The sequence below is a fragment of the Mirounga leonina genome, unplaced genomic scaffold, assembly GCF_011800145.1.
Source record: "Mirounga leonina isolate KUSES-001 unplaced genomic scaffold, KU_Mleo_1.0 Mir_114, whole genome shotgun sequence".
Classification (NCBI taxonomy): Eukaryota; Metazoa; Chordata; class Mammalia; order Carnivora; family Phocidae; genus Mirounga; species Mirounga leonina.
Genome location: NW_023270265.1, coordinates 21,517,365 through 21,539,294, shown reverse-complemented (window position 1 = coordinate 21,539,294; position 21,930 = coordinate 21,517,365). Strand labels below are relative to the sequence as shown.

General features: G+C 42.1%; 1 protein-coding gene across 1 annotated transcript in view; it reads right to left on the bottom strand.

The window, feature by feature from the left end:
• The window catches only part of PLCE1 (phospholipase C epsilon 1), a 315,612-nt gene that overhangs the window by 161,778 nt on the left and 131,904 nt on the right, over positions 1–21,930 (bottom strand). Inside the window, exon 3 of the mRNA XM_035025358.1 lies at positions 15,223–15,511. Within this exon, the coding sequence (XP_034881249.1) occupies positions 15,223–15,511 (289 nt within the window). The remainder of the gene's footprint in view (positions 1–15,222; positions 15,512–21,930) is intronic.

The following is a 21,930-nucleotide window of genomic DNA, read 5'->3' as shown; positions in this document are numbered from 1 at the left end:
TTCCTCATTGCTTCCCAGGCACTGCACTCATTCTGACCTTGGCACCTCATCTCACCTGCTTCTCCTGCCTAGAACAACTCCTATGTCTCCCAGGGAGACCCCCCTCCACACTGACCAGAAACCAGTTCAGAGACAACCTGTTTGTTTGCAGCCCTTCTCCTCTTTGTCCAAACTTGCGGCACAGCCTCCTAAACCTATGACCTGAAATCCTTCCAGAGCCTGTGCAAATCTCAGAATACAATCTGGGGTCCCAAATGGGGTCCCAAATGTAGATGGCTGCAGGGTCAGGCAGGTGCCAGGTGTAGCAGTGAGGAGTATGGAGCTGCTCATATGTCTTATGGGGGGTGCTGGTTAGGGTGGGTCAAGGGCCAACCCATGGGGCCAAAAGTGAATGGTGGCCCAGGAATGCCAGAGAAGCCAGAACTCTACATTTTAATGCAAAATTCCCCAATTTTTAAACTATTGCAGCTGTCAAAGAAAAACACATATGGCCTGGATTTGGGCCACGAGGGAGGTTTTCTTCCCTGGTATAAAAAGTAAGATAGAACTCATTGTCCTCATTGAGCTTGGCACAGGGTGGGGAGCGTTAAGTCTCTGTTCCTGGAAGGGAACTGTCTTCAACCTCCCTCTCTAGGTCATACCAGGCTCTCTTCTAAACTTCTTGGAATACAGGTCTCAGAAAGTAGAGGGAGCTGAACTACTAGGCCATTCCCCACTCCTCAGAACCACCACACACCAGCACATTAGTTTGTATTATCTAGGTCTCTTTTTCAGAATAATCATTTATTTTCAGATTCAATAGCCATGCTGATTTTACATGTAAATATTTTAATTTGGGGTACAAAAGAAGGGGTAGTGCAGGTGGGGGCATCTCTAGTTTATTTTTATCAGAATCATTCTGTTGAAACACCATGTGTTCATTTCTGCTTAAACCCTCTGATGGCTTCCCTCTTCTTCTAGCGATAGAGACAAGGGCCCTAAACAAGAACTGGTATTATCTGGCAATTTGTTTTGCCTCTCTTTGCCTTAGTTTCTTCATATGTAAAAATGTTAGCTTTATTTTTTTATTTTTATTTTTATTTTTTTAAATATTTTGTTTATTTATTTGACAGAGAAAGACACAGCGAGAGAGGGAACACAAACGGGGAGTGGGAGAGGGAGAAGTAGACTCCCTGCCGAGCAGGGAGCCCAATGCGGGACTCGATCCAGGGACTCCAGGATCATGACCTGAGCAGAAGGCAGTCGCTTAACCAACTGAGCCACCCAGGCGCCCAAATGTTAGCTTTAAATAATACTTTAAAAACACTGTCATAACACCTTGCCCACAGTGAGCACCCAAGACCTGTTAGCCTTTGTCGTTCTGACTTCTCCAGACCACTTTACATCCAAATCTCAAACCTGCCATACTCTCTTCTGCCACCAGGCCTTTGCACATACAGTTGCTTCTGTCTAGACATGCTTCCAACACCTTTTCTCTTAGTTTACATGTGTTGGACCTTTAGCCCTCAGCTGAAACATTATTGCCTTGGCAAGGCATTATCTGCTCAGGTCAAATCTCCCTTTAAGAGGGTCTCACACAGCCAGGTCCCGATCCCTTGTAGCATGTATCAGGTTATAATCTGTCATTTGTTTTTGTAAATACTTGATTCCCTACAGGTCTTTAAGCTCCACTTGGGTAGGAACAATGTCTGCTCTATTCGTGGTACCTGCCAGCATAGGTATTTAATATTTATTTGTAAAGTAAAGGAATTTTCACCACCAGCAGCCTCTTCCTGGTGTGCTGGGGTGTGATAACCATAGGGCAGAGGGCCTTCCCCAAAGATAAGAAGGAAATGAGGACTTCTCTCCTGACTTGAGGGCTGAACAGTGATGGTGTCCTCATCTCTCTGCTCAGGAAAGAGATCCTGGACCCTCCAAAGCAGGGCTAATGAAGAGGTTGGGGTGACCCCCTTCCTTCTTTCCCTCTTCTCTTTTCTCAGTAACACTGTGAGCTCACTTTGCGGAGATCAGACCCTCAGGACCACTTGCCAACTGGCCTAGGGGTACGAGGGCACATGGGAATGACAGAAACAGACCAGCAAGAAATCATTTCATGGCTGCCCACCTCACTGTGGGCCACCTGATACCTCCCAACTGGGCAGGACTCTGTCTTCTGCCACCTACCTTCCATTGCACATTGAGCAGGGCTGGGACCAGCTCAAATGATTTTTGTAAATGATGCATGAAGAACATTCTTGCTGGTACATTAACTTTTGATGTTGGTGATGCTCAGAGGATGGGGAGATGGCTTCAAACGTTCCCTCCTGGTGTTAGTACAGGTACATGTGTTTTAGCTTAGAGTTGTGTGCATGTGTTCATTTGTTCATTCATTCACTCAACAAATATTTTCTGGGCCCCTTCTGTGTGTTGGGTGCTGTGTGGCTTTTTTGGTAGAGAGCAATATATTTGCTTGGCTCATTAGCTAATAGGAGTCTCTTCTTCTCTCATTTGGTTGATTCTGTGCTGTGACTATTGGGAAGACTTATAGGTAGGTGCCTATATCAAAGAATGCTTGAGATATCCTTGAAGTCCTCAGATGTCTCTAGGTCAAGGAGATGGCAGGTATGCAGGAGAATGATCAGTTTCATAGTCAGAGGGACCTGCATTCAAACCAGGGGTTCCATGTTGTACTTAGACACATATGTACAGAGAAAGAAAGAGCGGGGGAGGGGGGAGGGAGGGAGGGATGGAGGGTGGGAGGCATGGAGGGAGAGAGAGAGACAGAAAGAGACAGAGAAACTGGGAGAGAACCTGAATGGTTTCCTAGTGGTTAAGAACTTGGATTTGGGAATCAGACAGGCTTGGGATCACATGCTGGGTTTGCCCCTACTAGCTGATCACCCCAGTTAAAGGTTTTGGTTCTAAACTTGGTAGTTTATAAGTGCAACTCTTGTGAGTTGCCAAGGTCTCTGAAACTTTGTGTATTCTCAGTTCCCTTCTATGTTCCTCATAATTCACAGAAATATCTGTTTGAAATGGATTTTAGATAAGTCTGCTTATTAATGTAAAAATGTAACTCTGGATATACACAGGTAAAATACGCAGCAATGCTACCAAGGGTGTTTCTGGTGACTGTGAAATTCACAGGGACAGCCTCAGAGGGGCTGAAGCATACATTTGTTCAGACCTTCATAGAATCACTTGTGGGATTAATATTATAGGAATCATGCTTTTAAAAGTTTGTGGTCATGATGAAATACAGAGTTAAAAGTCTTTAAGTACCAAATATGTATTTCTAGTTGACAAAGTATTTTAGACTTTCTTGAAGATGGTAAAATATCTTCTTTTAGAATTCAGTTCATTGAAGACAAAATACTCTTAAACTGCCCTCTTAACTACTTTAACTGTATTACTAATTTATGATTCCTTGGTTTTAAGACCCAATTCCAACAGAAGTTTAAATAAGACTCAGACTAACTTGAGATATTCCTTTTTTTCCCCCTTTAAATATTTGCTACTGACCCACACATTATTATAAACAAATTATAAGCATATTCCATTATGTTCTATAACTGTTCCCATGGACAAGAATTTTTATAGTTCATTTAAAATGACTTTTTGTTCTTTAAAAGAATAAATAACACAAAAACACTCAAAAAGTACATTTACTGCAAAATCTCATTTAATTTTATGCATCTTCATAAAAACATACCAATTTTAACTTGAACAGTAAATTCTGTACCAATTATAGATTTTAGACATGGCTCCTAATCCCAGGTATAAATGTTTTGCATCTTTCCCACTCTGGAGGGGAGAGAGATGATATCAACAAAGAATGAAGTAGAAACAACAGAAGCTTCACCATACAGTGAAGGTGTATGGTGAGGGTTTGTTTTCCTTGGCGAAATAAGGCTTCACATTTCTCCAGGCTCTTAAGTGGTTTTAGAAACCTCAGACTTCCCTCAAGATGGTATAGGAACTTCCCTCTGAGCCTCTACATCCTGTGCTTATTTCAACTATAATATTTACACTGAAAACTGCATGTTTATTTGTCCATCTCCTCCAACAGCAAGTGAATTCCTTGAAAGTTAACACTATATCTATTGACTTTTTTATCCTCAGGACCTAGCACAGGGCTTTGAACACAGTAAATACTCAATAAGTATTTGTCAAATAGATAAATGAATGAATAAATGGCCTGCTGCATGGGTCCTAACGAAAACCTAACTGAAGACTCTACATAAGGATGGTCCCAGCCGGTAGATACCTCCTTTCAAGTGTTTCTTAAGATGCTACTGCTCTGAGTCTACAGCTGTGGAAACATGGAGGATGTCTCTCTTTCTGTGTGCATCTGTGACTGAGCTAAGAGCAGAGCACTTGAATTAAGAACAGTGGAGGGTTGGCATTCCAAGGTGGCAACAATCATGACCACCATCATCATCCTCTGCATCAGCATCATTACATTTATTGAGCACATACTAGGTGCCAGCTGCTAGGCTAAGTTCTTTATATACATTATCTCATTTAATCCTCCAAACAACTCTATTAAGTTGTGTTCTTATTTTCATTTTATAGATGCCGACACTGAAGCCTCGAGAAGGAAAGTCACCTATTCAAGATAACATGGTGTTGAAATCAAGTCTCAAATCCAAGACAGACTGATGTTCACATTGCATTTCTTTAAATCATGAAGAAACTCAGAGGCTGACAGCCCTATCAGGACAAAGAAGAGCCTGAAATCACACTTGTCTTACTCCGAGCCCCTCTCCCTACCCTACTTCAACAAAGCCTCTGGTCTTCCTCTCTGTCTTCTCATTTGAATGGGAGCCCCAGATGGTCTTCAGTATGGCAGCTGATAACAATGGTACTGGAGATGAGGGCCTTGAATCCATCAGAATCTTCACATAGGCTCCAAAAGCTTCTTTTAAAACATGATCCATGTAGTATGTGCTCATGGAAATAAACATTCGAACACTATAGATGAGGGGAAGTGACAAGTAAAAAGCCTCTCTTGGAGGTAACCATTTTTGTTTGTTTCTGTGTCTGTTCTTGGGCAGTTATGTCCTTACACTAAAAAAGGTTTATATCCCTATTTCTTTATATATTCCCTTCCCCTGGAAGAAGAATATATTCTATCACCTCAATGAAAGATGAGGAATTGGGCCCATTTTTCCAATTATTGCAAGCTATATATTTTCAGTTTTTTTTCTAATGGTAACTGCCTCAGCTTTAAAAACTATTCTTAAACTTCTCTCTTTACCTTTCAATTTAAATGTATTTCTTGACTCCCCCTCAGGGTTATCCATCTGCTCTTTATTGTTTTCTAATTAAACTCACCTCGTTCAGGGTAAATACAACAATTTCTTATTCCAGTTTGGTTTTGGGGGGGGACATTTAATTACTGACACAGAAAAATAATCTTTTAGGACTTTTTCATTTAAAATACTCAGGAGTTCAGTTTTATTTGTGTCAAACAAGTTATTTTGGGGAAGGCTTGGAATTTAATTGCTGTTTTGTCTTCAGGTATAAAGTTTCAAATAACTATCTTGTAAATGAATTTCTGGAACATGGACTATTCAGAGATTCTGTACCTATGACTTGACATTTTCAGGACCAGTTCAAATATGGAGATCCCAAGTGGCTATCTGGGGTTGCTGTCTTCACCAATCACCTTTCTGAATTCAATAATTAGGACTTTTCTCTTTAATTATAAAGAATTTATTAGTTTCCTATTTTAGAGGTTTTAGCACTTATACTAAATAATTAGTATTTAATGAACCCTTAACTTCCTGATTTCTTGAACTGATGGTGGGGAAGGGGGTGGGAATAGGCATACAATCCAAAAATCCTATTAATTTTTTTTTAAAGATTTTATTTATTTGACAGAGAGAGACACAGTGAGAGAGGAAACACAAGCAGGGGGAGTGGGAGAGGGAGAAGCAGGCTTCTCACTGAGCAGAGAGCCCGATGTGGGACTCGATCCCAGGACCCTGAGATCATGACCTGAGCCAAAGGCAGATGCTTAACGACTGAGCCACCCAGGCACCAAACCCTATTAATTTTTAACCATGAATAACAAATTGGAAGGATTTTTAAAAATATTTTATTTATGGGGCACAGTTGTTAAGCGTCTGCCTTCGGCTTAGGTTATGGTCCCAGGATCCTGGGATCGAGCCCCACATCAGACTCCCTGCTCAGCAGGGAGCCTGCTTCTCCCTCCCCCACTCCCCCTGCTTGTGTTCCCTCTCTCGCTGTGTCTCTCTCTGTCAAATGAATAAAAATCTTAAAAAAAAAACAAAACCGAATTTATTTATTCATCTGAGAGAGACAGAAAGAGCACAAGCAGGGGGAGAGGCAGAATGAGAGGGAGAAGCAGACTCCCTGCTGAGCAGGGAGCTCTACATGGGGCTCCATCCCAGGACCCCAAGATCATGACCTGAGCCAAAGGCAGACGTCCAACCATCTGAGCCACCCAGGTGTACCAAACTGGAAGGATCTGAAATGACTTTTTTTAAAAGATAACATTAATGGTCATCTTAGGCTCAGCTCTCTTTATCCATAATATATCCATCCAATCCCCATATTCTATTAATTCTACCCCTTACATACGCCTCTCTGCTGCTTCCCCAGGATTCAGACTTTTTGGTACAGTGAACAGTCTGTGCACTGCATAAAGGTGCTTACCCGAGTGGAAAAGAGGTCTGAAATCCAGCCAGCATGCTGTGCCCTGGATGATATGCATGGGCATGAGGTTGTATCACCCTGCGGAGAGGGAGGAGGGGGGCCTTGTTGTAATTTTTACCAGTGGCTCAGTGTGCCAACAACACCCTACCAGGAACAATGCCTTAACAATATCCTCCTAAGTGCCTCCGGATCTCATTGCCCTTTCCCTCCACCCACCTTCCACACTGAGCACACTCACCTGAAGTATCAGAGACTAATTCAGTATGTTTGGGGGGGAACCCCAGGAAACTATACTTTGGATGCTTATGCCAGGGTTAAGGATGACACTCTTTACAGCCCCACCCCTTACTGCAGCCAGATGGGTCTTTCTAAAAACCCAGTTTGAGGGGCAACTGGGTGGCTCAGTCGGTGAAGCGGCTGCCTTCGGCTTGGGTCATGATCCCAGGGCCCTGGGATCAAACCCTGAGTCCAGCTCCTTGGTCATTGGGGAGCCTGCTTCTCCCTCTCCCTGCCACTCTGCCTACTTGTGCTCTATCTCTATCTCTCTGTCAAATAAATAAATAAAACCCTAAAAAATAAATAAATAAAAACCCAGTTTGATTAAATCACACCCTTCCTTAGTACCCTTCAGCATCTCTCTCGTTACATACAAAGTGAAATCCAAGCTCTTTATCATTAAATACAGTCCCTCGGAGACCTATTTTCTCCTCCCAGCTCCAGCCCCATGCCTTCCTACCTAGCCTTTGTACTTCCCAAGTTTCAGCCAGAACAGCTTGGTAGACCAGCAGTTCCCTGAACACACTGTGTGTCTTCTTATGCCTTTGCACCTGTGTGCCCCATTCCCTCTGCCAGTTGCCATCAGCTCTTCCATCTGCCCCAGTCCATCCCAGGGAGTCTCCCTCATCAGTCAACACTCCAGATCTCTATTCTAACCCATCAGGTCACTCTGTTCACAAGCCTAGCTGGGATCCACTACAGAAAGAACAGGTAATTATGTTACTATGGGGCTGCAAGTGAGGAGTGGATGGGCTGGTATAGTCAACTCGGCTCTGGACCCCCCGAAGGCAACTGGTGCCTTGGAACGAGGGAAGAGGAGTTCAGACAGGAGTAAGGGAGGCCCCAGACATAGCCCTGCAACCATTCCAGGGCTCTGGTGCTGAGAATGGTTTACTGAAACACTACAAATGGCTTTTGTGCCAGTTCAAAAACTTCCTGAATGTATTTGCATTTTCATTTTGTATGAGTTTGATATGTTTGTACAACCTACAGTGTAAATTAGTATTTCCTTTTTTTGGTTCTAAAATTATCTCATTCCATTAACTATTATCAAATAGCAATGACTACATGTTCCTTGATTCTGTGAACACACCCGCCACTCGATTCCACAAAGGTTTATGCCAGATGGTCTTTCTAAAAACCCAATCTGATCAAAGCACATCCTTCCTTAGAACCCTTCAGTGTCTTTCATTACGTGGTAAAATCCAAGCTTTTTATCATGAAATATAGCTCCCTGAAAACCTATTCTGTGCCTGGTCCTGTGCCAGGCAAGGTGTGTATAGGAGGAGGATGAGCATCAGAGCTTGTGACTAGAAAAAACCCCAAACAACTAAAATGAGGTGGAGACAGACATTGCTACTGGGGAGCTGCAAACGTGTCTCCACCGTAGCGGTGACCATGAGCCTTGGAGAGGCTTGGTCTAGGTTGGCTGCACATACCTACTGGCTTTGTGACCTTGGGCAAGTCACTTAAACTCTCTGAGCTTCAGTTTCCTGGTGTCAATAATTTCTTCCTCACAGGACTGTCAAAAGGATCATCTTAGTTTCCTAGCGTTGCTGTAACAAATTACCACAATTGGGATGGTTGCTAACAACAGAAATTTATCTTCTCCCAGTTGTAGAGGCTAGACATCAAGAATCAAGGTGTTGGCAGGGCTATGTCTCCTTTAAGACTCTGGTTAGAATCCTCCCTTGCCTCTTCCCAGCTTCTGGTGGTGGCTGGCAGTCTTTGCGGTTTCGTGGCTTGTGGTTGCGCCACTCCCGTCTCTGCCTCCATCATCACATGGTACTCACCACAATGTGGGTCTGCTTCTATGTCTCTTCTCTTCCTCAAAGAGGGAAAGCCAGTTGCTGGGTTTGGGGCTCACTCTCACTGAAAATGACCTCATCTTCACTTGAGTACCTCTGCAAAGATCCTATTTCCAAATCAGGTCACATTCACAGGTACTCGGGGTTAGGACTTCAACATACCTCTTTTGGGGGACACAAGTCAACCCACAATAAGTACTAAATGAAATAATGCAGAAAAAGGGCTTGCTGCATTGCCTGGAACATGGTATGCACTCAACCGGCTGCCTAGATTCAAGTACTCACACTACTCCTGACCTACCTACATACCCACGTGCAAGATTCTTAATGTCTCTGGGCCTCAGTTTCCTTAGCAAACAGTACCTTCTTCATTGGACCACTGAATGGCTTTCAATGAAATTACACAGGCAAAGCACTCAGAGCAATACCTGGAACCCAGCAAGAACTAAGAAAATGTTAAGAAGTAGTATTATTGTAATTCTACCCAACTCTAACCTGCTCCTATGCCCAATTTTCTCTTTACAAATGGAAGAGTTTAAAATTTCAGAGATAACAGTAATGGGGATGTCACCTGGAAAAAACTAAAAAAAAAAAAAAAAAGTTATTCTTCTGCCTGACCCTTCTTCCCCTTCAAAATACAGATAATTGTTTTGGCTAAAGAAGCATCGTGTCTCCAGTTACGTTTGAGGTACATGACTTTACTCTCCCCTGGTACTTTGGAAGCACCCCCTGGTTATAAGCAGGGGTGCAGAGACACAGTCCTCAGTCACACCTGGCCATAGAGTGACACGCTTGGGTCACATGCGATGTTTTACTCTGAGGTTATGCTTGGGTGTGGAGTCACACTCCTTGGTCACATCTGAGCATGTTTAGATCACACCTAGACATGGAGTCACTTTCCTGGGTCACACTCAGGCATAGTGTCACAGTCCTGGATAACACCTGACTACTGTGGACCCAAGGCATAGGGCTTTGTCTTATACCCACCAAACTTACTGACCCCATGAGCTACAGACCCCACCATCAACTGTGCAGCCCAGCACTTCATAGATCTCTTGGCAGGTAGTAAGAGCTACCTCAGTAGACCTAAAACCTAATATTATATTTTCGCTGGAGTGAGAAAAGTTATCGTTCAAGTTGAAGATTTCCAGATGTAATCCCTTACATTCTTCCCAGAGGTGACACAGCATTGGGCCACAGTGAACAAATACTTTCTAGTTGATTAACTGGTACAGAAACATACCCCAAATTACATAAAGCATACTTTTAACCACCAAGAAAATAATTTCAAGGCCACAAAACTAATAAGTCAGAGGATTTCTTTAAATAAACTTAAATCTGGGAATTAGAAGTATGCATATGCCTTCCCTACTTGGTAGGCACGTAAAGATTAATTGTTCTGATTATGAGGAAGTCAACTAAGACAGCCTTTATAAACTAAATAATTTATGAGGCACAGTCACATAGTTTGAATGTGTGTGTGTATTCTTATTACAACTTCTTTTTTTATCGTTGAAGGTATTAATTTTAGAAAAATACACAAATAGAATATCCTTATTGCAATAAAAGAAAAATTTATTAGACCTTTCTATCAGAAACAAAATATTGTCTACTTTCAATAAGAATATTAAATATGTAGGGCACTTTTCATTTTCATATTAATATTCTATTCACACTCTATATATGACCAATAACTTTAATATAGTTATTCTTTACATATATATACACACACTCAAACTGGTTAAAATGAACAGTGGAGTTTTCTTTTCTACTACGTAATTTAAATATGGATAACTAAGCTTTGTCCTGGTTATATGTAAATACTTAATCCTTTAATTTGTAAACTTACTTAATAACAGTTTGAGGAGGAAAAATTGAGTTTAATGTACCAAATTTATTATATTGGCTGGTACAATATGCACATTTGAAAACACTTAGCTGCCTTCTAACGAAAAATCCTTCCCCTTACCACTATTTTTTTCTAATTTTACTGTCAGTGTTTTATATAAATATCAGTGATCTCACTTTTTCCTCTCCCTTCTTACTTTATCTTGTTTTTGTAATTTTTAGTAGAGAGTACACTGGGGGGTGGGGGAGGAAACAAAAACAGGTAATGGGTTTAGAAAACCTCCTTATTATTGACGCCAATAATTTCTTTTGACTGTCACTGCTATAGGGAGTTGATCCTGAGATTCTAGCAAGGTTAATGGGGAGGGAAAGAAAGGGACCCAGACTGGAAGTAGATGGTGTAAATGCTCCATTTCCCATTTTAAGACAGCACACCTTTGTAATCCAGGGCACACCCTTGCTAATCAATGATTCACATGAGAAAATGTTTGTTATTTGGCAAACTTTCGACTTCGTAGACAGACCATCCTTGGTGGTCCTGAAGGCAGAAAACTGGGAATGTTTGTGTCCTGATTGCTGGCTGTCTTTCTAGAGTCACCTGTACCATCAGAGGTGTGGAGCTCAGTGAGATACTGAAGAGTCAGCACAACCCTGTAGTCTGGGGTAAAGTTGCAAGGCTGCAGAGCTCTGGCCAAGCAAGCCTTGAGTCCCCAGTTCCTGACTTGTGCCTTGTGACTCCTGAACAACTGACTGGACATTTTCTCTTCCTATTCTCACCTACTGCAGGCTGCTCCAACCCTCATCTTGTAATCACAACCCCACTTCCACAAGACGAGCTGACTTGTGCCCCCTCCTGAGGCTCACAGGAAAAGCTGTCTGTTTTCACATTTCTTTTCCACAACCTCGATTCTAACATCTTAATAGACCTGGGACCAAAGACCTATGTAACATCTTCTTCCTCTTTTAAAAAATTTTTATTCTTTTTTTTGGGGGGGGGGAGGGAGGTTTAAATACATATGAAATGTAGCATCTTAACCACTTTTAAGTGTATATTTCAGCGGCATTAGATATATTCACACTGTTGTATAGAACTCTTCATCTTGTAAAACCGAAACTCTATACTCATTAACAATGACTCCCCATTCCCCGTACCCCATCAGCCCTTGGACTCTATGATGCTGACTGTTCTAAGTGCCTCATACAAATGGAATCAAACAGTACTTGTCTTTCCCCCTCCTTTTTCTCTACCTTTCCCAAATCCCTTTAATTTACTTCAAACATGACCTCTCTCATGGGAGAAGTCATTCTGTTTTAATCTTTTCCTTACCCTTTTCCTCTGGGGGAAAAAAATTAAACCCTGCCCGGCCTCTCTTCCCTTCTTCATTCCATTTATAAGCCTCCATTAAAAAAAGAAGGGGGGGGGGGGAACTACTGGGATAATAATTTTCTGATTCTTTTATATAGGTATGAGTTTTGAAATGTGATTAACCATACAAGAGAACTAGATGCCAACATCCAAAATCCCTAAAATGGCCCGAAGTTCTTTTGAAAATCTTCATAAAAGTTTCAATTTAACTCTTTCATCTTGATTAAACTTATTTCCCTTAAGCAGGAAGTGTCTTTTAACTCATTTGCATTGCTTTTTCTTTGGAGGTTCTCAGTACTCCAATAATAGTGTTTGAAGAGAATACCCTGGGAAGTGTATAACTTTCAACTGTGTTGTGGGTTAAAGAGGTTTTTGAGGATCAGAGCCAACCAAATCACAACGTTTAATACTGTGTCTCTAGGAAAGTATTCTCAGTTCCACACAGCCCCTAAGAAATGAACTTCTGGAATACAAGTTATTTATAAAATGGGGACTGAGTCTGTGTTATATACTTCCCAGAGATTTTCATTAGCAATACAGAACTGAAAGCTTTCGGCCAACTCAATGCCACAGGACACACAGTGAAGCCGACAACCAGGTCACAGCACCAGCATGTCCTCCAGACCCCCTGCTGGAATATATGGCCAATGAAGTTCAAGACCCAACTAGTCAATAGGCTGAACCTATAGATTCTATAAACATTTTATAATTCTGAACACCTGTATGGTTTTTTTAGATGTATTTTCTTCCACTGCATGTTAAAGAAACATATGGTTCACTACAGCACGTATAGACTTTGAAGACCCCACGGGAGAGGGCACTGAAGTTGGAGAAGTTTTCCAAGAGAACAAGTCAGAGTTACAGAAGCAGAAGCCAGTCAGCTAATTGTATTGTTCAGCAGAAGCTACTTACAGAGGGATACCAAAAACCATTAAAGGGCTACAAAACAAAAAGTTAAAGAAACTCGCAACTCCTGCATAAATTGCCAATTTAAAGAACACATTAGCTGATGGTCCAATGAATCTCTGAGCTGGGAATGTTGATAAAGAAGTCTGATCTGGGGGCGCCTGGGTGGTGCAGTAAGTTAAGCGTCTGACTCTTGGTTTCAGGTCAGGTTGTGATCTCAGGGTCGTGAGATTGAGCCTAGTGTTGGGCTCCATGCTCAGTGTGGAGTCTGCTTGGGACTCTCTCTCCCTCTCCCTTGGCCCCTTCCTCCCCATCTCTCTAAAATAAATAAATAAATCTTAAAAAAAAAAAAGTTCTGATCTGAACAGAGAAGTACAAATAGCAATTGAGATCAAGCTACTATCAGGGCAATAGACTTGCTACAAGCAGCCTCATTTTTTCTTCCCAAAGGTCTGTGTGGGACTGGAGGCAGCTGCTTTGGTCAGGGATCCTAGAGATCCATCCCTTTGCAATTAATGGAGAAGAAAGAAAGTGGCTTCTATTGACTTTTGTTCGTCTGTCGTCTCGTGTTTTGGTCCAAGCCATTTGTCACAAAGAACATTAACTCCCTCTCTAAACTCTTTGAACTCTTTGAGCCACTTTCACATTATTTAGCACTTAACTCTCTCCAGTCTCATATTATTCTTTGAATACTTGGTACACACAAATCTGGCCTCCTCGTTAGAATCATGAACAACTTAAGGGCAAGTAAATTGACTTTCATTTCATTAGAATCTCCCATATACCAGGGCGCCTGGGTGGCTCAGTCAGTTAAGCATCTGCCTTTGGCTCAGGTCATGATCCCAGGGTCTTGGGATCGAGCCCCACATTGGGCTCCCTGCTCAGTGGAGAGACTGTTTCTCCTTCTCCTTCTACCCCTCCTCCCTGCTCATTCTCTCTCTCTCTCTCAAATAAATAAATAAAATCTTAAAAAAAAAAAAAAAGACTCTCCCATATACCTACACACAGCCGGGCACAGATGGGGTATCTGACAAACACAAGTTGATTAAATCACAGGATGAGGTCCTCACATAGAGTCACAAGACTTAGAGCAACAATAACTCCGCATACCAATCTCAGCCCAACTTCCCAGGAAGAGCATGGATGGAGAATGGAAGCTTGGCCGTTACCAGGAGCCAAAATGGGGTAGAGAAATCCTGAGTCCTGTGGACAGGGGAAACTGCTTACCACCTAGAAACTCCAAGCTCTGTGACAGCAGGAACTGTGTTTTGTTCCCTACCCAGCACCAAGCACCCAGTAGGGGCTCAGAAAACATATGTTGAATAAATGAAAAACATATGAAACCCTTTGGTCTCTTGGATTAGTGTCCCCACACCTTGTGTTTTCCTTCATTCATCATTTATCACCAAGCCGCAAAAGTTAAAATGACTCCAGAAAACAAACCAACATGGTACCCACATGGTACACAGGGAGGTGTGTACTTCCTCTTGGGCCTGCCCAGGATGTGTGTGGTGGGGAGGGGGAGGAAGGTCACTGGCCTGCTAGCCACAGGTCTGGGGCTTGCTGTGAAGGGACAATAGCTGCTCTCCTTGAGAGAAATAGCTGGATGTCAGATCAAGCTCTTGGCAGCCCCCAGGCAGTGGAACATTGCTCTGCATGGTCCCTGGCTGGCTGGCAGCTTCCTGCCAGGGAAGGCTGCCAAGCGGGTTGTGATAGCTGTGCAGTGCACAAATCTCCAAGGTTCTTTGGTGCACTGCCATTTCTGACCTGCCTGTCTGCTACTCGTGGGAAGTAGCTGGGAAGTTCTGGTGCTCAGGGACGCCATTTTCCATTGGCTTTCATTTTTTAGCAGGATGCCTGACTATCCTGTTTTTTAAGATGGGAGTCATTGGAAGATGGTCTTTAGCTTTTCTGGTCAACATGAACCTATTGATTCTGTGTGGGAAGAAGAAGTACATTTCATTCTGTTCCGTTTCAGTGTTGGTTTTCACTGTGACCACATGACCACACTTGTTTACAAGCATCTTATCACAGTAATTGACATCTGTCATAGACTACCACTAGGAGAAACCCTATGTCTGAACAATTTTTTTTTTTTTAATTAAAGATAGTCTTGTAACCATTTACTTCTTTTGAAAAAGAAATGTCAAAATCTTAATGCTTATTACTTGGAATGTTTACATCTTACAGGATTTTGATAAAGGACTACCTCTTTTATAGTTTGTTAAAATGGCAACTTTTATTTAAAATTGCCAATAAGTAAACTAAATTTTCCATCAGGACTTGCATAGATGTTAACTTAGATTCCTTTCTGCACTGAAAGATGAAAGTTAAAAGTGAAATTTCAGATATTACCTTTTAGCATCGTTCGTCCAGTGGATCCTCCAAAAGTACTGAGTAGGCCACTTCTAGCTCCCAAAGATGTGGTCGCTTCTAGGAGAGAACCCGTGATGTATTGAGATACGGACGTCCTCTGCAGGGTGGCACGGTACTCACATAGGGTGTCTCGGACACACTGCTTTAAGCATGGACTAACGCTTATCCTTTCATGGGCTGTCTCGGAGGCTGGGAGCTTTGTGAAGACATGGAGAAGAGATCCAATTGTATTTTCTATTTCTTCTCCCCTTCTCACTGCATTGTAGATCTGTGAATAGCACAGAGTACAGGAAGTATTAATCTAGTTTCTTAGAAAAGCAAATTAGTTTGTTGACAAAATGCCAAGATGACTTATTAAGAAAGAAGGCTCAGTTGCTCTAAGCGCAAACACTCTTGAGCCTTGGACTCATGCATTAACCTGAACATTCTACAGACACCATTTATTTGGAAAAGCTATGTGCAGTTATGAAATCGGCCATTCAAACAACCCTGCTATCAAACAGAGCACTTACAAGTTGTTCCAACCAAAAATATATTCAGCTCAAATTTCTTCTCCTCCTCCTTAGCAGAGCAAAGTGTTTCTGCAGAGTGACAAAGTCAAACCTTCCCTTTTTGTCCTTTTGGACTCTCCTGAGTGCCTGACTGTCCCAGGTCTGTCTGCCTCCAAGGAACACTTGAGCTTGACATTCATGAGGAAATCTTTTCTCTATGCTCAAACTTCAGTGAGGATGAGAAGGTCAGGGGAAGGGGAAGTTCTATATTTCTCTCTTGGGTATAATCCTTCAATCCACCAGCTTGGTTCAAAGGCTTTGAATCCTTTTTTCCTCTTCATCCTGTTTCACCTCCCACATCCAATGAGTTGACAGATCCTGCCCACTCTTCCCGCTCTGTCTCTGTCACCATCCTGATCTCCTCTCCCCTATCACCTGAATTCACCAAGAATTATCTCAAGGAGATTGCACAATTAGGACAGGCTTCCAGCCATAATTCCAATACTGTTGTTCAACATGCATTTATATAGATCCTGCTCGGTGGGAGGCAGTGCCCTGAAAGATGGGGGCATGCACAAGGAACAGTACACACCTCCTGTGCTGAAAAACGGCACAATCTAATTTAGAAGATGGGGCCTGAAAATTATGAGGTTTGACAGTACTGTGGGAGGTTCTGGGTTTTGTGAAGGTCTCTGGGAAGCCTGAGACTTCTGAATAGTATATAAACAACAGGGAAGAAATACAACATGGGTGAGTTAGTATAGTTTTCTGATAGTGGAATAAAAGTTGACTATATTGTGTTGTCTCCACCTTGAGCACCTTTCCTTGTCATTCATTCATCAAATCAGAAGGAGTTATTTTGTATTTATATACCAGTTATGTGTCAGGTCCAGGTAAATAAGACAGCTTTTCCCCTCAGAGAGTTCAAAGTCTAACAAGGGAGACAGATAAGCAAAGAGTTCATAGTAGGGTGAAAATGGAGGTCAATCCCTCTAGTGACATCAATGAGTATCCAAGGAAGAGAAGACCCTCACATGTCCTGCAGGCTGTGCATGTGCCCCTGTGATGCTGCACACTGCAAATCTCACGTTAATCAGGACCCACCGGCACTCAAGAGGACACCCAATGAGCTGTGCTAGGTCCTTAGGAGACCTAGAATGTTCCTAGAACACCCCTGATATTCAAACTGCACTGACTCTAACTAGATTTCTTTTTTTTTTTTTTTTTAAGATTTTATTTATTTATTCATGAGAGACAGAGAGAGAGAGGCAGAGGGAGAAGCAGGCTCCCAAGGAGCAGGGAGCCTGATGTGGGACTCGATCCCAGGACCCTGGGATCATGACCTGAGCCAAAGGCAGACGCTTAACCATCTGAGCCACCCAGGCGCCCTCTAACTAGATTTCTATTCCGCCTTCTGCAGCCTACTTGTAGATACTTGCCACTTGAAGGAAGAGTCTGAATTCTTGAGCCTTAATTCTCTTGTCATTAAATTTCTGGTGGCCAGTGTGGTCATGGAGATGTTGTGCTGGGACAGAAAGAGCCCAGGACTTGGGGTCAGGTATGTGGAGAGGTATGGCTGGCTCTGCCTTGACCAGCTAAAGAGAGGGTCATAAACATGAACAAGCTGACTTGAATGTTTAGAGAAAGCTTACTCTTCTGTAAAGTGGAGATACTAACGCCCCTTCTTAGGGACATTGTGGGATTCACCACGATCATATATGTAAAGTGGTCAACCTATTGTCTACAAATGGCACCCATTACTATGGGGCAAGAAGAGAGTGGACTCTTCCATCCTCAACGAAGAGCAGGTGGTTGTATAACAACAGAGCACAGTCTATGAAATTCACCGTGATGGGGTTGTAGCCTTGCTCTTATGTGCTGCTGGATAATATCATCCTAACCTTATTTGGGTGTATTGTGAGGGCAAACTGGCGTTGAGAGTTGCAGAGCTCAGGACATGCCTTTCTTCTCTCAGTTCCAAATCATACAGGCAATCTCCAACACACTAAGTCTCAGATGAATCCTTCAGAAGTTCAAATGCTCTAGAAGTTCAGAGAAAAGAACCCACTGTGAGGTTTGATGGCTAAGGAAGGCTTCTGAGGAAAGCAGATTTGAGCTGTGCCTTGGAAAACAGGCACGGTTCTAATCAGAGCACCTGGGGGAGGCAACTCACATGGTAAGCAAGGGTGAAGAAGCTGAAAAAGAGAAAATGCCCTAAGGACAGTGAGCAGAGCAGGGTATTTAGAGCAGAGAATGAGTATAGGGCAGAGAATAAGTGGGAAATCAAAAAGGTCAGCTGGCCTGATAAAGGAGAGCCTTGAATGTCAGGCAAAGAGGTTTAATCCATCAGAGGTGGGGAAACCTTCACTTCTTTGGTTTATTTGTTTTTATTAGAGGAATGATGCTAAAAGGGTTTTATTTTACAAAGATTAATATGCTGATGGTTCTTAGTTACTAATGGGCTTACCCATTATCTACTTTCTTTATATGCCAAGCTGCTCCGTTGGCTCATCATGCCTCATTCGTTACCTTATGCATTCCAGTTTCCACATCGCTCCTTCAGAGATTCCCAGTGGCTCATTCAGTCCCTTATCCAGCTTTCCCTAAATGTTTTCCTCAGATCATTAGATCCAGAAAGACTGTAGGAAATAAGGACTCCTTGATCACTGAAACACTCAGTACTTAATTCTCCTTTTGAAGATTTACATTGCATATTAGGATATTAAAGACAATGAAAAGGGTCAGAGTAAAGAAATCCATCTTATTTTGTTTAACTGAGTGTTTGGAGTATTTATGATGTTACTTGACCATGGATTTCTTTTTCTTTCTTCCTTTCTTTTTTTAAGAACATAGCATGTGAACGTAGTCTTGTATCAAATAATTATTCTCTTTTCCTTGACCTCTGTGAAATCTCTGAAATAGACAATCATCCATCTTTCCTGAAGTCTTGTCTCTTTTATTATTTTACTGCTACATCTCTGCCTTATTCTGTGGCTCCCCTTCCTCCGTGGGCCTTCAGGACAGCTGTAATGCAATAGAGATGTGCCACCCAGTGACTGATGTGGGGGGGTAACATATTGGCTGGCCATGGGTCAGATTTATCAAAAGACCATTTAATCTGACACATAGTGTTTTAAAATCAGGAAAGTGGGGAACCTGGCTGGCTCAGTGGTAGAGCATGAGACTCTTGATCTCAGGGTCCTGAGTTTGTGCCCCACACTGGGTGTAGAGATTACTTAAATACATAAATAAATCTTAAAAAAATCAAATCAAATCAGGAAAGTTTACATACACATTTGAAGTTACAGCATTTCCTAAAAACTGGAACAATCTGGCAACACTGAACATTCCCATGAGGTGTCAAAGGGCTAGACCTTTCCCTATTGCCTGGGGCATGAGTTCTCCAGTTGGCACCAGTCCCCACCCCTCTCTAGTGATCACATATTGCGAGTATCTGGTCACTATTAGTATATAAGTGTGTGATCCATGCCTTAATGGGATATGAACATGGTTGTAGCTATATACAATAAACCGAGCTCCCCCGACATGTACTGAACTCCCCCAACATGTCCTCTAGGTGATCTTCCCTTTGCTAGTCTGCTCTCAAGGGGTGTTGCAGTTTATCTCCAACATATGTAAATGTTATGTATGTATTAAATAATCATGCAGCATTGCCATCAGCCCCTTGTTTCCAAGTCCTCAAACTTCTCTGAAGAAATAAAGATAAAGAGTTCTAGAATAAACTCTACCACCACTGCTAACACTCCATTAAAAACAAAAAAGAATCTACAGGTTCTACCAAGATCTGGACCAACACTTGCCAGTCACACCAATCCTGGGTAAGCTTTAATAAGGTACCTGTTGGAAGGCTGAAAAATGGATCAAGTACTGGTAGATATGGCAATGCTCAGAGAACATGTTAAAATCAGGCTATAAACCCTTATTAGATCATCCACTTACAAAAAAAGAAGCAACCATGGAAAGTCCCACATATATAGAGTGGGAAGAAGACGTAGTATAGAACAGTCATTGTAAATGTGGCTTTGGGGTGTTGGTTTGAATCCTAGCACCCCTGCTTCCCAGCTGTGTGACCTTGGATAAGTTGCCTTGTCATTCTGTGCCTCCTTCTCTCCAATATAGGGATATAATAGTATGCCTCATAAAGTTGAGGTAAGGATTACAAACTTTTATAAATGTAACTCATTAGAACAGCACCTGCCACTTAGTAAATGCTCAACAAATACTGTTTTTTACAATGATGGCGACAATGTTGATTGTGGCAGACTGTAAAAATGGCCATAAATTATTTCCTTCACTGATTCTAGGCTAGCCCTGTGATTTGCTTAACCAATGGGAATTTAGCAAATGTGATGCATGCCAAGTCTTGAAAAATACTTGTGCATTCGACCTTGTTTCTCTTGTTGCTTTTGGGAACTCTGCAACAACTATCACGTGGAGAAGCCAGAACGAGCTTGCTGGAAGATGAGAGACCATGGCCCAGTCATTCTTTTCACCCTGGTGGATAGCCTGCCAGTAGCCAGACAAATGGTGAGGCCATCCTAGATCCTAGATCATCCAATTGCCAGTCCAACTGCCATCATAGATACATGAGAGAGCCCAGCAGAGTCTCCTGATCCAGACTAGGAGAACCACCCAGCCAATTCACAGAAACACGAGCTAAATAAATGATTGTTGTGAAAAGTCATTAAATTTGGGGAATGCTTTGTTACAAAAGTTAACTGACAAAATGATGGTGTGTTGGGTGCGACAGGTATTTACTTGCGTGAGATTTGAATCCACACACTAACCCTGTGAGGTTGATTTATTTTGCAGATGGAGACAGTAAGCCTAGAGAGGTAGAGAAATACAGCCAACTTCACCCAGCTAGTAAGAAGCTGGGTCAGGACTGAAATCTGGTTTGTCCAGCTCTGTGGTCCAGCTTTATCTGTTGCACTAAACTTGGTCACACCAAAAACCCAAACAGCGGGATTCAAGAAAATAGTTATTTGGCAAGAGGTTTAAGTGTTGTTTACATTGCTGTTATTGTTTTGATTCATGATAATTCCTTTCATGGTCACCCTAAACTACATTTGAAAATAGGCAAGTTATGACTAATGAATGGCCAAATATGTTTCCTTTATATGGTGATTTATAGTTTTAAATTACAAGGAAAAAAATACATAAACTTTATCTCATTCGATTAATGTGGTAATAAAGGGGCTGAAAACTAGACAGAACACCATCCTGTATGGGCCAATATCTTTTTTGAGATAAAATCAACATGTCACAACACGGCATCTAAGCTTGCCAAACATGTATGTGTCCATTTATTCACTCAAAAATTGATTTATATTTATTAAGCACATACGTTGCCTCAAGCCCATTACTGGGTATCCAACAGTGAGCAAGAAGAGCTTCATTTTAGTGCAGAAGGCGGTCAATAAATATGTGAGCCAAATAAGTTAATTAAAAACTGCAGACTGTTAAGTAGTCAAGATGTATTTTGGATATAGATTTCACAGGACTTGCTGAAGTGTTGGGAATAAGGAAAGGAAAGGGTCAAGGTTTCTACATTGGGTCATTGTTAAGTTCCTAGAGATTTAAAATTTACATAGATAGCTATATAGATGAATGTTGCAAACAGTACCCCCCATGGCTCCTGTGTTTAACAACCACTGTGGACATGAGTGGACCGTTCTCATGGACGTACACTATTCCCATTATGCCAGGTGCTACCTTTGAGCAGGATGACCTTGATATTATGAAGTTACTGGCAGAAAAGCAACTAATGCTTAGACAACACTTAAGAAAACATTTGCATTCCTTGTGACTCAAGAAAGAGGGATGCATTGTAGAAACCAGCACTGGGACATGGAGGTCAGAACTAAAACAAAATAAAAGAAACATCCAAGACTGAGGAGAGCTGGGGCAATTCAGATGGAGACAAAGCCAAAGACTTTGGTGCATGGAAAGGCATGAAGTAGCCAGCACACCACATCCATACCACTCACCTAGGAGGAGAGCTCCTTCCTCTACACAGCCACAAGGAGCTTTGTGTTAATTTGACTTCTACTGGGGTCAAAGAGGGTACTGGTCAAGGGGGGTCAATTTCATAACTTGCTCTGTTTCAAAAGCTATCTTTCTGGGGTCAGCATTATGGAAAACTATGATGTTCTTAGATTTGATGGCACATCTT